At 46.2% G+C, this 17,401-nt stretch overlaps 1 protein-coding gene across 1 annotated transcript in view; it reads right to left on the reverse strand.

The window, feature by feature from the left end:
* The window catches only part of YWHAB (tyrosine 3-monooxygenase/tryptophan 5-monooxygenase activation protein beta), a 47,130-nt gene that overhangs the window by 13,586 nt on the left and 16,143 nt on the right, over positions 1-17,401 (reverse strand). Inside the window, exons 2-3 of the mRNA XM_063959591.1 lie at positions 9,996-10,297; positions 5,230-5,353 (exon numbers count right to left, since the gene is read on the reverse strand). Of these exons, the coding sequence (XP_063815661.1) occupies positions 5,230-5,353; positions 9,996-10,289 (418 nt within the window). The 5' untranslated portion in view covers positions 10,290-10,297. The remainder of the gene's footprint in view (positions 1-5,229; positions 5,354-9,995; positions 10,298-17,401) is intronic.

The following is a 17,401-nucleotide window of genomic DNA, read 5'->3' on the forward strand; positions in this document are numbered from 1 at the left end:
CACTGATGGAGGCGGTTGTAGCCTATGATGAAGCTAAGCCTGATGTATGGTATAAGGTCTGCTTGGAAGCTGGCAAAGCCAAGATAACTACATTACAGAGAACAAACTGTATGTCTGTGTTACGTACAGTTGATGTTTTGGGCTACATAAACGCACAGAGCGCGTACCACATCTCAAGTAATTGAAGTTCCTGAACCTACTGATAACACAGGAACTACGATTGATTAAGTGATGTATAACATCTTAGGTAAGAAAACGGAATTTGTGCGAAGTTTCGCTCTATGATCATAAAACACCAGATATGGTGACTTGCATGAGCAGGCACCCAATGTTAAAACACGCCTTGCTGAGGCTAAGGGAAACTGTTTTCCAAGTGAAAAGCTTAACATCCACTTGTTGTAAGGGTTCAAAATATGAAGATTGTAAGGAAAAAATTAAATCTAAAACCAGATTCAAGTCCCATGGCATAGTAGGAGGTATAAATGGAGATCGTACTCTGAGGACACCTTGCAGAAAGGTGTGTATAGTCGGCAAAAGAGCCAAACGCCTGTGAAAGTAAACTGACAAGGCAGAGACCTGCACCTTTAGTGTAGATAAACAGTCCTCCACCTAACCCAGTCTGTAAAAATATTAAAAGAGGGGATAACTTGAAAGATGATGTCGGAAACGTCCGAGCTTCCCACCAACCTACATAAGCATGCCAAATTCTGTGATAATGAGCTGCCATAACTGGCTTCCTGGCACGTAACCTGGTTAGTAGAAACAGATTCTGGAATCTGGAATTCTCCCTTAATAAGAGGGCGGTTTCAACAACCACCCTGGCAAATGCAGGTGCGCTAAATCGGGTAAAGAAACTGACCCTGTTGTAACAGATCCGGACGTGGCGTACGCGGTCAAGGACCGGCCGCGAGAAGTTCGGGGAGATCTGAGAACCATGCTTCCCGAGGCCAATAAGGCACCACTAGTATGACCGTCGTGGACTCTCGTTTGGTCCGCTTTAGCAACCTAGGAAGCAGCGGAAACGGTGGAACCGATACAAAGCTGTACGGCCACACGATCGTGAGAGCATCCACTGCATTTTGAGCTCGTGCTCTGGACACATACTGGAATGTTTTTTGTTTTGTTTTGTTTTTTTTATTGCGAGATGCCATTAGATCTCCCTGTGGGTAATGCCACTGCTGGACCAACATCTGGAACGTTTCTGAATTCAATGCCCAGTTTCCTGGATGAAAATCCTGACAGCTGGGACAATCTGCCTCCCAGCTGTCCACTCCAACACAATACTGCCGACAATATCACCTGGTGACACTCGGCCCAATTGAGGATTCAAGCAACTTCCCGCATGCCATGCGACCTCGAATTCCTCTGCGACAGCCGTGGCGTTGTCTGACTGCACCTGGACAGTCTGAGACCGGAGCATGTGCACTGCTTGTTGCAGCGTGTTGGAAATTGCCCTGAGATACAGGTCATTTAAGTGACAGCAATCTTCCATGATCTGACCAGAGACTCTGAAGTTGACAATTTTGGACCACAGCTCCCCAACCCCTGAGACTCGCGTCCGTTGTAAGAATTATCCAATTCCAGACGCCGAACATTCTCCCTGCGGTGAGATTGTGTACTTGGAGCCACCAGAGTACTGATACTGTGGCTCTTGGAGCCAACCGCACTATTTGATGAATTTGTAGATGCGTGCAATACCATTCAGGTGAAAAATGACCTGAATGAACTCCTGCAAACTGTAGTGCGTCGACAGACGCCACCCTCCTTCCTAGTAGTCGTCCAAATGCACTAAGATAGTCCGTGGATTGCGTACTAACTGTACGCGATGACGTACATTTTGTATTGTGTTCAGGCAGGGAAATCCGTTTATCCACGGAATCACTCCTATGCATGAATCATTTGTAACGGAATGAGGGTTGATTTCTTGAGGTTGACAATCCAACCGTGCTGAACGACGCCATTGTACGTTAGTAATGCACGTTGCAGGAATAAGCGTTGAGACGGAGCGTTGATGAGCAGATCTCCAAAGTACGGAAATGTTATCCTTCTCAGGGATCCGAGATGAGCTATTATGACAGCTTTTACTTGTGACTACCCGAGGCGCCGATAAGAAGCCAAGTGGTAGCATTTGAAAGTAAGAATGGATTTTTACAGAAAACCCTAAGTAGGCCTGTGTAAATTCGAGATCCATCGTAATCCGGTATTACTGCGGATCCCAATCTGCAGTCACCGACTGCAAGTATTCCATGATGAACCTGTAGCAAGCAACGTACTGTCTGCAGGGTCAGTATCGGACTGACAGTCATCCAGCTTTGGAACTATCCCAAACCGAAATATAACCGCGACTCGGGTGTTGACTGCGGTATCAAACTACTGAGACTACTATAGCCTGTGTCTCTGTAGCACTGCCGTCTTGTCCTCTGACCTAGGCAGACCTGTCTTGCCCATGGCAATGATGGAAAACCGTCGACTGTATTTTCATAATCTGTGAATCCAACTGTGCGGATCCACCCAGTACCGCCTATCCACAACTGACGATCGGAGATGCTGGAACGCCATTATGGCATTGGCTTGTCAGTGGCGTAGATGTAAAGGCCACTGAAACTTGGATAAAGTAGGTGGCCGTACCATAACCATAGTCTACCACATGTCCTGTAGCACGGCGGCGAAAAGACCGAGTCGTAAAGACAATATCCTGAGTAGTTCTATTCAGGAATTTGCGTAGACAATGGTAGGAAATCAGATATTCCTGCGAAAAGCAGGTGTCCAAAACAGGACCAAACCTGTAGCCAGCGCAAGGTAATGCCTCTATTCTCGTTCGAAATCCGACATCGCCTGTTAAGAACGTAGCCAAAGTGGACGTTGTGCCGCCACTAGTGAAGTTAAAAGGCGAGAACAAAACTGGCTGACGTCCACAGTAGCTGTAATCAGCGAGAAGTGGAAGGTGTTCTTCTTGTAGTGCAATGTGAACTGGAGTGCCATGCCCTACAGCTTCGTTAACCCAAACTCCCACCAAAGCAGGGCGAAGCAACATCCCTACTGCTGTGTCCTGTAGGGTATGCTCCGCCGCGTAATTAAACGTCGTAGACCGAAACGGACAAGGGATAACAGTTGAGAACCTGACGGACAGGCCTGTTGACATGAGGACTGGCGGTGAATCGACCGCAAACAATGCAGCTGAAACAATCATTTATAAGACAATAAGCAAATTTGTCCCCCCCAGGCAGTACATGCGCTCGCATCCCAAAGAGGAGCAGCAAGGGTCTGTCTGTGCAGTCGCATTTGTCCGACACACTGTCCGACCAACTTTGCAGCGAAGCTGCTTGTTTGACTTTGCATTAGACTTACTGCTCATGTACACCAAGCAGTAAGTACAGAAGGACAGATCCATATTGTGACTTAGTACCCTGTAAGTAAAGTGTGTTTAATCTGCATTACAGTGCACGTGTGCTGTACAAAAACAACTAAAACTCCTAACACCACCCCGGCTCCTCCAGAGGCTGAGTGTTGTAGTGCAGCAACTTCCTGGGAAGAACCAGGAAGTAAAGTTAAAATGGTGTCCGCCATGTGCTTGCAAGAATAGATTCTAATGTATACACCCAATCAGACGTGTGTGTGTGTGTGTGTGTGTGTGTGTGTGTGTGTGTGTGTGTGTGTGTGTGTGTGTGTGTGTGTGTGTGTGTGTGTGTGTGTGTGTGTGTGTGTGTATGTATGTATGTATGTATGTATGTATGTATGTATGTATGTATGTATATATATATATATATATATATATATATATATATATATATATATATATATATATATATATATATATATATATATATATATATATATATATATATATATATATATATATATATATATAATACCCCTATACACACATCCAGATTATAGATATATCATATTGCCCAGCAGTCATATTATTGTGACCCCCTCACAGGCTTAATAGCCTGAGCTGTTTGCTGCCTAAACGCAGCTTAGTTATTGGGGCCTCCCTGCGGGCATTCCTCCCCCTCCTCTGTCCTACAGCGTTGGACCGCGGCAGCTATGAGAGCTGTCCGCGGTCATGAAGCTGCAGACTTCCCCCCCACTGCTCCCCCCTGGATTTCCGACTATTCAGCGGATGGGAGCCGGGGAGCGGCGGAAGCAGGGACCAGGAAGCGGCGGGACTTTGAGCGGCTGTGGCCGGAGCGGCTTCCGGAGACTGGGGAGCTGATGAAAGAGCGGGCCGCGGCACTAGCTGTCCGCGGCTGGCTCGCCTGCTCTCCACTCCAGAGCCGTGTGAACCGAGGGAGGAGGGCGGCATGTGCAGACGCCGGAGATGCGGTGAGCGGTCCTGCGGCAGTGCCGGGGACCGCTCGCTGGCTCCCCTGCAAGCACTCAGCGACGCCGTATTTACACTGACCGGCGGGTAGGGAGCGCGGATGGGAGCGACGAGTGGCAGGCAGCAGGGGTTGACATAATATAAATAAAATACAGTTCCCACATAGAGGGCGGCAGCGTGAGCTGACCGCCCGCAATAAACAGTAATAGAAAGTAAGTGAGCGGCGGCAGTGAGAGCTGCCTACCGCTCAGTACCTGCACCACCCGTGGAGACCATGACGGGGCTTCTCTGCCAAGCTCCGTCCTGCTTCCATGTGCAGCCTGAGGCTGCAGTTAGCTCTGCTGATTTTTGTCAATGGCGGGGCCCTTTTCATGGGCACCGGCAGACAATCTGCTGCCCTTCTGCAGCACCAGCGATCCCAGACCCACGCTTTTTGATAAGCTGGGAAGGGATCGGGTAGAAAAAATGAAAAATAATCTTGTTTGAAGAGTCTAAGGACATCCTGTCCACTTGTACCTTCCGACTAGAGGCACAGAAAAATACTGAAGTCTCTATGGGAGTATGGAGGGGGTAACCAGTTACTAATTTAAATATTTAAATGTGCCATTTCCGGCTACGCCCCGTCCATATCCCAAGAGTACTCCAGTGACCCCTAGTGGATGAAAAAAATGTATTGTCTCAGATTATATGCAAAGCTAACCTTTTGTTTTTCCTAATCATTCATTGAGTGATTAAAGAGTCAAAATACCGTAGAAGCACAAATGAGTGGGTGAGGGCTAAATGATGGTTGAAACATCTATATTGTCGATTAATAACCGGGAATAGAAAGTGGAAAATCTGATGGCCCAATGCTCCTGGCCAAAGTAACTGGCTCCCCAACATATGGTTCCATAAAGACTTACCTTGTTTGTGATCTCCACATGCTACTTCAGAAAGGTACCGATAATAATCCCCTTTCATTTTCAAGTAGAAAACTTTGCTTTCCGGTGGTGTGGCACTGGCAATCAGATGCTTGTCCAGAAGTTCCTGCAATGGTGAGTGTGATAAACTGTAGTTTTTTTAGAGTTCATGTGGTTCTTATTTACATTAAAAGGAAAAAAAAAAAACATGTTTCCCCATTACCAATTTTAACACAAATATACTTGAGGAAATAAAAATAGAAACTGACATATTTAACAAGTATTTGATAATGCTGCAGCACCACAAACACAGTTGTGGAACTTTTACATTTTTAATTTTATTAGCTATTTTACGCAAGCCAACATTTATACTAAACTAGTTAGCAGTCCGTCAAAATGATGGAATATAATGGTAGTATCAGCGTCGGAAGCTGTACGCACCTGAACGGAGCAACACTTGCATTGCTTTGTGTGGCGCCATCTAGTGGCCGCCAGTGCACAAAACACTAATTCTCACTTTAACAAGCAACGTTTGCCTTAAACAAAAAAAACAAAACAAAATTATATATACATACATACACACACACCTTTAGGATATAACAGGATAGATATTCAAAGAAACCATTTGTGGACGTGTTCTTGTAGAACCACAATGAAGAGTCTAAATAAAGTGATATTTCTATACTTCACATACTGAAGATAATATGTAAGCAATGCCAGTTGGAGGGCTACAACTATCGATGTCATACCCGCCAGTAGGTGCATTATTGCTCTGTATGGCTCAGTCTACACTAACAGTGCTTTGTGGACAGTCATCTGCAGGGAGCCACTTGATGCCTCCCCCTGTAACTGCCAAGCGAGACGCTAAACAGGCAACATACTGTTTGACAAATGCATCACTGCCTACTTGTCAGCTATATGGAGCAGCCAAACAAGGTGCCAGTAACAATGGAAGACCTGGTGTCACAAACAACTGATTGAAATACCTTGCAAATTGTAAACTGCCCTAAAAGATAATTCTGAGGCAATTATCAGCTTTCCTGGAAGGGAGAGTTTAGCAATCGTGTCTTATTGAATCGAAGAGAACACATTTAAAAACGAAACATACTCTAAAAGATGGCATATGCACATACAATATATTATGTGTGTGTGTGTGTGTGTGTGTGTGTGTGTGTGTGTGTGTGTGTGTGTACACGTCCTAAACAGATTACCCTCTGTTGTTAGTGTTAAATTATGTAAACAAAGTGCATTTAACAGGTAAGGGGCATACACACGGAGTGACCCATGCATTCCGACTACATTACTTAGAAATTAAGCACCGATCTCTCCATGTGTATGCCCGTAGCGATAACAATGCGCAGCCCCGCACGTCGCTATTGCCGGTTCTAGATTGTGCCTAGTCAGGTCGCTCACTTCATTGCTGTGTGAAGTGAGCACCCCCCCACCCTCGCTCAGCACACATCGCACGGGGGGGGGGGGGGGGGGTTGGGATGTGTTCTGAGTGGTCAGTGATATGTTGCTCAGCACACATCTCTACATGTGTACCCCCCTGTACTGCTGGGTATTATGAGAGATGCTCCTAAGCAAGACCTGGAGTGCCAGAAGTTGCACATTCCGGTCACCACTGCTCTCTATAAACAGCATATTCACCAATAGGGATTTACCATTTTATTAAAAAAAATTTTTTTTTTTAAAGTAACCCACTGACATGATCTTTAAACATGTAGCACTATCAGTTTATGGATTATCTTCTGTACCGTTATTCTCAATTGCGTTGCTGTTACCGTGATACACAATAGTATAAAATGGAGAGAAAAAAGAAATCGTGGAAGAAATATGCATTAAAAAAAAAAAAAGTTGACAATCAAACCTGTAATTTGTTTCTTTTTTTATGCAGGTACTGGTCAAAACTCCCCCCAAAAAAACCTGTGAGATGTATTACAGTACATTAAGAAAAAAAAAAAAAAAAAAATTATATATATATATATATATATATATATATATATATATATATATATATATATATATATATATATATATATATATATATATATATATATATATATATATATATATATATATATATATATATATATATCGTATATACTAGAGTATAAGCCGACTTTTTCAGCACAGTTTTCTATGCTGAAAAAGCCCCCCTCGGCTTATACTCGAGTCAACGGCTGCAGCAGACGCCGTGGGCTGTGTGGGCGTCCGCTGCAGCCGGCTCCAGGGACAGACACTAGAGGTCATTATTGACCTCTAGCGTCTGTGCGGCGTTGCTATGGGAGAGACGTCATGACGTCTCTCCCATAGAGATGATCGGGTGCCGGGAAGCGGGCGCCGGCGCGGGCGGCCAGACGGAGCGGCGACCAGATGGAGCGGCGGCCAGACGGAGCGGGGATCCAGATGGAGCGGCGGCCAGACGGAGCGGGGATCCAGATGGAGCGGCGGCCAGACGGAGCGGATGAACAGATGGAGCGGCGGCCAGACGGAGCGGAGCAGCGCAGCAGCAGAAGAAGCGGTCGGGAAGCAGGAGCGGGGCAGTGGTAAGTATTGTTTTAGTGTGTGTTTATGTTTGTAAGCTGCAAAGGGGGCACAGTAACAGGGGGCAAACAAAGGGGGCACAACAACTACTGGGGGCAAAGAAAGGGGGCACAACAACTACTGGGGGCAAAGAAAGGGGGCACCACAACTACTGGGGCAAAGAAAGAGGGGTCATAACTACTGTGGGCAATGAAAGAGGGGGGCACAAATACTGGGGGCAAAGAAGGGGCATAACTACTGGGGGCAAAGCAACGGGGGCATGTTTTTATCTGTCACTGGGGGTATATGTGGCACTGGGGGCACAACCCTAGAAACAAACATTACCCCCTGGCAACAAGCATAACACCTACCGCATAAAATCCCTGGCAACGAGCATGACACCCTGAGCATGAAAACCCCTGGCACCGTGCATTTCCCACCCTAGGCTTATACTAGAGTCAGTAATTTTTCCCAGTTTTTTGTGGTAAAATTAGGTGCCTCGGCTTATATTCGGGTCGACTTATACTCGAGTATATACGGTATATATATATATATATATATATATATATATATATATATATATATATATATATATATATATATATATATATATATATATATATATATATATATATATATATATATATTTATTTTTTTATTTTTTTATTTTTTTTTTATTTTTTTTTAGATACATTACCTGGTTACATGTTGACTGAATATGAAAAATCACCCTTCTGTTGATTGATACTAGTTCAATTTAATGCCAAATAGAGCCAATAGCAGGCAAATTCTATTAAAAGATAGTGCACAAGTATTGCCATAGCAACCAAAAATATGCACAAATTAACCACTCCTATGCCAGGCAGTAATCCCACAGTGAATTCTACATAAGCACAAGTACATGCTCATTTTGTTTTTTTTCTATGGATTGCAGAAGGTTACTCCAGAGGAGTCTATAGATTTACCCCCAAAATCTATACATCCCCAATAACTCCACCGTGCTCATTCCCATTTATAAACTTCCTTCAATATGAAAAACAAACCTATCACACACCAGTGATAAGGGGGTGAACACACATAGTACAACCACCATTAAAATTACGTCTTAAGGTGCTCAAACGCTAGACGATAGTCTGAACAATTTGGCTGTTTACGACGGATCGGAACACCAAGTCGTTCATAATAGTGCACATCGTTCAGTGTCTATGAATGATAACGATGCGTGGTCCCGCAGGTCATTGGTCGGATGTTCTGATGTTCTCTGCTACAGGGAAGCTATCGTTAACAGCATGCTCTTGGATGTGGCCACTCCTAGATCTTTTGCAAGATCTTTAAGATATATCTAATGGGCCCTACACACTGGGCGATAATACTGAAAGATATGAACAAGATGACGTTCATATCTTTCAGTGAGGAGGCACCAGCGATGAACGATGCGCGGGCACCGCACTCGTTCATCGCTGGTGCCCCGTCGCTTGTGCATGCAGGCCAATATGGACTGCATTGCTATGGAGCCAGGTGACGAGGGGAGTGAAGAAACTTCACTCCTCCCCCACCCGTCACTGCACCCCACCGCCGGGTCGCCCTTCGGCCGTATCCGCCGTCGGGCAGCTCGGCGGCAGATCGCAAAGTGTGTAGGGCCCATTATGTGTATAGCACTATATCATAGTCCGGGACTGCAGGGGTGCTGTCAGGTAGTTCAAAGGAATCATTAAGGAGACTGCATCGTTTAAGTCATCTGGTGTACCATAAATTATAGTAAAACAAACCAAGTCATGCCCACAAGTCATAGCGGTCATTTAGCACCTATTTAAAAAGCTGAAATAGTTTGCTAGATAATCTCTTCTAGTTTTTAGCCATGCAAATTTTTAGAGAATGTTCTACTGGGACATCTCCAAAATCAATGTAGGAATCATCTCCCATACCCTGTTCCAACATCTGCAGCTTTCAGCTTCTGACGAGTTCCTACCTACTAGATGTAGAACTACACACATTAATGACTAGTATGGTCACCAAATGCCATGATAGTGTAGATCAGTGGTTCTCAACCTGTAGGGGATACTTGACGACCGAGGTTGAGAACCACTGGTGTAGATTACGAGGGAAAAAGAACAAATTAGCCTCAGCAGTTACTGCCCCAAAAAACGAACTGTAAAATTTAGCCAATGCCCTGAAGAGCATCTTAAACATTTTTGTTTTTTTATTTTAATAATCCATTGATTTGTATGTTAGGGCAAAATTACCAAGACATCTGTGCAGATTTCTGTTAGCTCTGCCTCAATCTTTTCACGGTATTCTCGTGCCATCTGTTGCTTCTTCTCATTGCCCTCAGTCTTTTGCTCAATGCTGGAGATCACACGCCAGGAGGAACGGCGAGCACCTACAACATTTTTGTAGGCAACAGAAAGCAGGTTCCTCTCTTCATTAGAGAGCTCGCCTCCCTGTTCGGTCACAGCTTTCATGGCTGCAGCCATATCATCATAGCGCTCAGCCTGTTCAGCTAGTTTGGCCTTCTGTACCAGTTCAGACTTGTCCATGATGAGTTCTATAGTAAAAAGACAAATTAAGAATTAATTCACATTCAGTCACATCATGGATGTCAGTATTCTGTAATGACAGATGAACAGCACTGTCAGGTTCTGCATGCGACAATCACTGGATGGTTTCATTGAAATTCTCACTTTGATTCAAGAAATATTAGGCAAGTACTTAATTTATTTTACTGGTACTATTAAAAATGTAAATGATAATGAAAGAAAAGCCTAAACACCCTAAACTTTAAGTACAATGCGCATATATTATGGAAATTTAGAAAACAAACACATAAAAACACGTTTTGCACTTGGGTAATCAAAAAGGTGTTACAATATGAATGTGAGCTGACACATTGGGGGCGAATTCAATTGTTCTGGCAGTCTAATTTTCCAGTCTAAAACAGGATTATTTAGACACCCAAACAATTGTCACAAATCAATTGTTGCATGGGCCAAACAGACCGATTTTAGGAAGTTGCGAGAAAAATAAAGAAGTGACCTCCATGGCTGCTGGTCACCCAAGCGTCAAAACAATTGAATTGCTGTCATCAGTTACCATCTAGTGGCAGCCACGGCCCTATTGTTTACATGTCACAACATTCAACAAAAAAAGGGCAAGATTCTGAGTCACATTAAAAAAAAACAAATGCAGCAGCGGTTATGGGCGGTTGGCAGTCTGCAACTTAATGCAAATGCTTACAAACTCCTTTTCATGAGTACTTTCGTGTGGAAGTACTGAGACACCCACTCTTAGCGCCCATGCGCACTGTAAATAAGATTTTAAACCTACCGGTAAATCTTTTTCTCGAAGTCCGTAGAGGATGCTGGGGACTCCGTAAGGACCATGGGGATAGACGGGCTCCGCAGGAGACATGGGCACTTTAAGAAAGACTTTGACTCTGGGTGTGCACTGGCTCCTCCCTCTATGCCCCTCCTCCAGACCTCAGTTAAGAGAAACTGTGCCCAGAGGAAATGGACAGTACGAGGAAAGGATTTTAGTTAATCCAAGGGCAAGATTCATACCAGCCACACCGTATAACTTGTGTTAAACTAACCAGCTAACAGTATGAAAAACATAGTTTCGGTTCAAAACCGATGAAACTATAACATAACCCTTATTTAAGCAATAACTATATTCAAGTCTTGCAGAAGTAGTCCGCACTTGGAACGGGCGCCCAGCATCCTCTACGGACTACGAGAAAAAGATTTACCGGTAGGTTTAAAATCTTATTTTCTCTAACGTCCTAGAGGATGCTGGGACTCCGTAAGGACCATGGGGATTATACCAAAGCTCCCAAACGGGCGGGAGAGTGCGGATGACTCTGCAGCACCGATTGAGCAAACATGAGGTCCTCATCAGCCAGAGTATCAAACTTATAGAACTTTGCAAAGGTGTTTGACCCCGACCAAGTAGCAGCTCGGCACAGCTGTAGTGCCGAGACCCCTCGGGCAGCCGCCCAAGACGAGCCCACCTTCCAAGTGGAATGGGCCTTAACCGATTTTGGTAATGGCAATCCTGCCGTAGAATGCGCTTGCTGGATCGTGTTACAGATCCAGCGAGCAATAGTCTGCTTTGAAGCAGGGCCGCCAACCTTGTTGGCTGCATACAGGACAAACAGTGCTTCTGTTTTTCTGATCCTAGCCGTTCTGGCAACGTAAATTTTCAAAGCCCTGACCACATCAAGGGACTCGGAATCCTCCAAGTCACGAGTAGCCACAGGCACGACAATAGGTTGGTTCATATGAAAGGATGAGACCACCTTAGGTAGGAATTGAGGACGGGTCCGCAACTCCACTCTATCCATATAGTAAACCAGATATGGTGGCTTTTATGGAATAAAGCCGCCAATTCCGAAACTCGCCTAGCCGAAGCCAAGGCTAACATGACCACCTTCCAAGTGAGATATTTTAACTCTGTTTTTGAGTGGTTCAAACCAATGTGACTTAAGGAAACTTAACACCACGTTAAGGTCCCAAGGCGCCACCGGAGGTACAAAAGGAGGCTGAATATGTAGTACTCCCTTAACAAAAGTCTGTACTTCAGGTAGAGAGCCCAATTCCTTTTGAAAGAAAATGGATAAGGCCGAAATCTGAACTTTTATGGAGCCTAATTTTAGGCCCAAATTCACTCCAGTTTGCAGGAAGTGAAGGAGACGACCCAGATGGAATTCCTCCGTAGGAGCATTCCTGGCCTCACACCAAGAAACATATTTTCTCCATATTCGGTGATAATGTTTTGATGTCACGTCCTTCCTAGCCTTTATTAGCGTAGGAATGACCTCATCCGGAATACCTTTGTCCGCTAGGATCTGGCGTTCAACCGCCATGCTGTCAAACGCAGCCGCAGTAAGTCTTGGAGCAGACAGGGCCCCTGCTGCAGCAGGTCCTGCCTTAGAGGAAGAGGCCACGGATCATCTGTGAGCAATTCCTGTAGATCCGGATACCAATTCCTTCGCGCCCAATCTGGAACAATGAGGATTGTTCTCACTCTTCTTTGTCTTATTATTCTCAACACCTTGGGTATAAGAGGAAGAGGAGGAAACACATAGACCGACCGAAACACCTACGGTGTCACCAGGGCGTCCACAGCTATCGCCTGAGGATCTCTTGACCTCGCACAATACCTTTTTAACTTTGTGTTGAGACGGGACGCCATCATGTCTATCTGGGGCAGTTCCCACCGACCTGCGCGAAGACTTCCTGATGAAGTCCCCACTCTCCCGGATGCAGGTCGTGTCTGCTGAGGAAGTCTGCTTCCCAGTTGTCCACTCCCGGAATGAACACTGCTGACAGTGTGCTTACATGATTTTCCGCCCAGCGAAGAATCCTGGTGGCTTCCGCCATTGCCACCCTGCTCCTTGTGCCGCCTTGGCGGTTTACATGAGCTACTGCGGTGACATTGTCCGACTGAATCAGAACTAGTTTGTCGCGAAGTAATGCCTCCGCTTGACGTAGGGCGTTGTATATGGCCTTCAACTCCAGGATGTTGATGTGGAGACAAGTCTCTAGACCCGACCAAAGACCTTGGAAATTTCTTCCCTGTGTGACTGCTCCCCAACCTCGGAGACTTGCGTCTGTGGTCACCAGGATCCAGTCCTGAATGCCGAACCTGCGACCCTTTAGGAGGTGAGCACTCTGCAGCCACCACAGGAGAGACACCCTTGCTCTGGGGGACAGGGTGATCCTCTGATGCATTTGTAGATGTGACCCGGACCACTTGTCCAGTAGGTCCCATTGGAAGGTCCTCGCATGGAACCTGCCGAAGGGAATGGCTTCGTACGATGCCACCATTTTCCCCAGGACTCGAGTGCAGTGATGCACTGACACCTGTTTTGGCTTCAATAGGTTCCTGACCAGAGTCATGAGTTCCTGCGTTTTTTCCATTGGAAGAAAAACCTTCTTCTGGTCTGTGTCCAGAATCAAGCCCAAGAAGGTCAGACGCGTCGTAGGAACCAACTGTGACTTCGGGACATTGAGAATCCAGCCGTGTTGCTGTAACACCTTCAAAGACAGAGACACGCTGTCCAGTAACTTCTCCCGAGATCTCGCTTTTATGAGGAGATCGTCCAAGTATGGGATAATTGTGACCCCTCGCTTGCGCAGGAGCACCATCATTTCCGCCATTACCTTGGTGAAAATCCTCGGGGCCGCTGAAAGCCCAAACGGCAACGTCTGAAATTGGTAATGACAATCTTGTACAGCAAATCTCAGGAACGCCTGTTGAGGAGGAAATATTGGAACATGAAGGTATGCATCCTTTTATGTCCAGGGAAACCATAAAATCCCCCCCTTCCAGGCTGGCGATGACCGCCCAGACAGATTCCATCTTGAATTTGAACCTTTTCAAGTGTAGGTTCAGGGATTTTAAATTCAAAATGGGTCTGACCGAACCGTCTGGTTTCGGAACCACAAATAGGGTTGAGTAATAACCCTTTCCTTGCTGCAGTAGAGGAACCTTGACCACTACCTGTTGAAGATACAATTTTTGTATTGCATTCAACACTAACTCCCTCTCTGAGGGAGCCGCAGGTAGAGCCGATCTGAAAAACCGGCGAGGAGGCACCTCTTCGAATTCCAGCTTGTATCCCTGGGAAACAATCTCCATTGCCCAGGGACCCACCTGTGAGTGAACCCAGATGTGGCTGAAAAGTGGAAGACGTGCCCCCACTTGAGCGGACTCCCCCAGGGAAGCCCCAGCGTCATGCGGTGGATTTTGCAGAGGCAGGGGAGGACTTCTGTTCCTGGGAAATAGCTGTGTGCAGCTTTTTTCCTCTGCCCTTACCTCTGGCAAGAAAGGACGATCCTCGTACTCTTTTGCTTTTATTCGAACGAAAGGACTGCATTTGATAATGAGGCACTTTCTTAGGCTGTGAGGGAACATAAGGCAAAAAATACGATTTACCTGCCGTAGCTGTGGAGACCAGGTCTGAGAGGCCTTCTCCAAATAACTCCTCACCTTTGTAAGGCAAATACTCCATATGCCTCTGAGTCGGCATCACCCGTCCGCTGTCGGGTCCATAAGACTCGCCTAGCAGAAACAGACATAGCATTTATTCTGGAACTTAGCAAACAAATGTCTCTTTGAGCATCCCTCATATTTAACGCAGCATCTTTTATATGCCCTAGGGTCATTAAAATGGTATCCTTATCTAGGGTCTCAATTTCCGTAGATAAGGAGTCTGTCCATGCTGCGACAGCACTACAAACCCAGGCCGACGCCATTGCCGGTCTAAGAATTGTACCTGAATGTGTGTAAATGGACTTCATGGTAACCTCCTGTCTGCGATCAGAAGCATCCTTCAGGGTAGCCGTATCTTGGGATGGCAGCGCTATCTTCTTTGATAAACGTGTTAAAGCCTTGTCCACCTTAGGAGAAGACTCCCATCGTATCCTATCCGTTTGCGGGAAAGATACACCATAAGAATCCTTTTGGGAATCTGCAGCCTCTTGTCTGGAGATTCCCAAGCCTTTTCGCACAGCTCGCTCAGCTCATACGAGGATGGAAAAGTGACCTCAGGCTTTTTCCCTTTATACATGTGTACCCTCTTGTCAGTTCCTCTGTGATATGCAAAACATCTTTTATTGCAATAATCATATATCGAATGCCCTTAGCCACTTTTGGCTGTAATTTTGCCTACTCTTAGTTGACACTGGAGTCTGAATCCGTGTCGGTATCTGTGTCCATTATTTGGGACAATGTGCGCTTCTGAGACCCGGAAGGTCCTGGTGACACAGGGACAGGCATGGTCTGACTACCTGACTGTTCCCTAGCCTCAGCCTTGTCTAATCTCTTGTGTAATAAATTTACACTAGCACTCAAGACATTCCACATCTCCATCCAGTCCGGTGTCGGCGCTGCCGACGGAGGTCTGACATTCATACACTCCCCCTCAGGTGAGCCTTCCACTTCATACATGTCGACACACGCGTACCGACACCCCACACACACACAGGGAAGCTCTTATCTGAAGACAGTTCCCCACCAGGCCCTTTGGAGAGAGAGAGAGAGAGAGAGAGAGAGAGTATGCCAGCACACACCCCAGCATTCTATAACCCAGGCAAAACACAGAATGTTTCCCCAGTAGCGCTGAAATAACACGTTTTTCGCCAATTATGTGCCCCCCCTCTTGAAAAACCCAATGTCACCTCAGTAAGCAGGGGAGAGTCCGGGGAGCTTCCTCTCAGCGCTGTGCTGTGGTGAAAAATGGCGCTGGCGAGTGCTGAGGGAGAAGCCCCGCCCCCTCGGCGGCGGGCTTCTGTCCCACTCAAATTATTCAAAAACATGGCGGGGGCTCTTTATATGCATGTACAGTGCCCAGCTGTACATGTATATATGTGTTTATGCCATAAATAGAGGTTTATATTGCTGCCCAGGGCGCCCCCCTGCGCCCTGCACCCCTACAGTGACCGGAGTGTGTGAGGTGTATGGGAGCAATGGTGCACAGCTGCAGTGCTGTGCATTACCTCAGTGAAGATCACGAAGTCTTCTGCCGCCTTTGAAGCCTTCTTACTTCTCATACTCACCCGGCTTCTATCTTCTGGCTCTGCGAGGAAGACGGCGGCGCGGCTCTGGGACGAACTCCAGGGCGAGACCTGTGTTCTGACTCCCTCTGGAGCTTATGGTGTCCAGTAGCCTAAGAAACAGGACCTTGAAACTCAGAGAACTAGGGCTGTTTCTCTCTCCTCAGTCCCACGATGCAGGGAGTCTGTTGCCAGCAGTACTCCCTGAAAATAAAAAACCTAATTAAAATACTTTCTTAGCAGGAAACTCAGGAGAGCTCCCTGCAGTGCACCCATCTCCTCTGGGCACAGTATCAAACTGAGGTCTGGAGGAGGGGCATAGAGGGAGGAGCCAGTGCACACCCAGAGTCAAAGTCTTTCTTAAAGTGCCCATGTCTCCTGCGGAGCCAGTCTATCCCCATATGGTCCTTACGGAGTCCCAGCATCCTCTAGGACGTTAGAGAAATATAGATTGGTGTATCCTTCAATCCTTCCATCGAAAGTTGCAGCAGGCCTATGGCAGATGTATTGACTTTAGAATTTTTACGATGGCCCCGCCCTGCGCCCGCACTTTCTGCAGGGGGGGGGGGGGCGCAGAAAAAGCAATCGCCTCTGCCTGTCAACCTTCTGTTTCCAGGGAGGAGACGGAGCGTTGCGGAGGCGGCACGAACGATGGGCGGCACGACGTGAACGGGGGCGTGTCGTACCCGTGATCGATGCGGCTGTGTGATATCTCACGCAGCCGCCGCGATGAGTAAGATGGCGCCGGGTCTCCTGCGGGAGGCATTAAGATTTTTTACGATGAAGCAGAAATTGCAAGGCGCTCGCAATTTCTGCTTCAAGGTGGGGAGGCACCGGTCAGCATGCTGGGCAGCCTTGCCCAGCGATGGGCGGCCCCCAGCATACGATCCATTAGCAGAATTTCCTATCCTTACTGAATTGGCCCTTTGTCTGACCATGGCCGCCTATGCTTGCAACACTCCACACCATAATATATTATATATATATATATATATATATATATATATATATATATATATATATATATATATATATATATATATATACACACACACACACACTATATATATATATATATATATATATATATATAT

The sequence above is a fragment of the Pseudophryne corroboree genome, chromosome 3 (genome assembly GCF_028390025.1).
Source record: "Pseudophryne corroboree isolate aPseCor3 chromosome 3, aPseCor3.hap2, whole genome shotgun sequence".
NCBI classification, from domain to species: Eukaryota; Metazoa; Chordata; class Amphibia; order Anura; family Myobatrachidae; genus Pseudophryne; species Pseudophryne corroboree.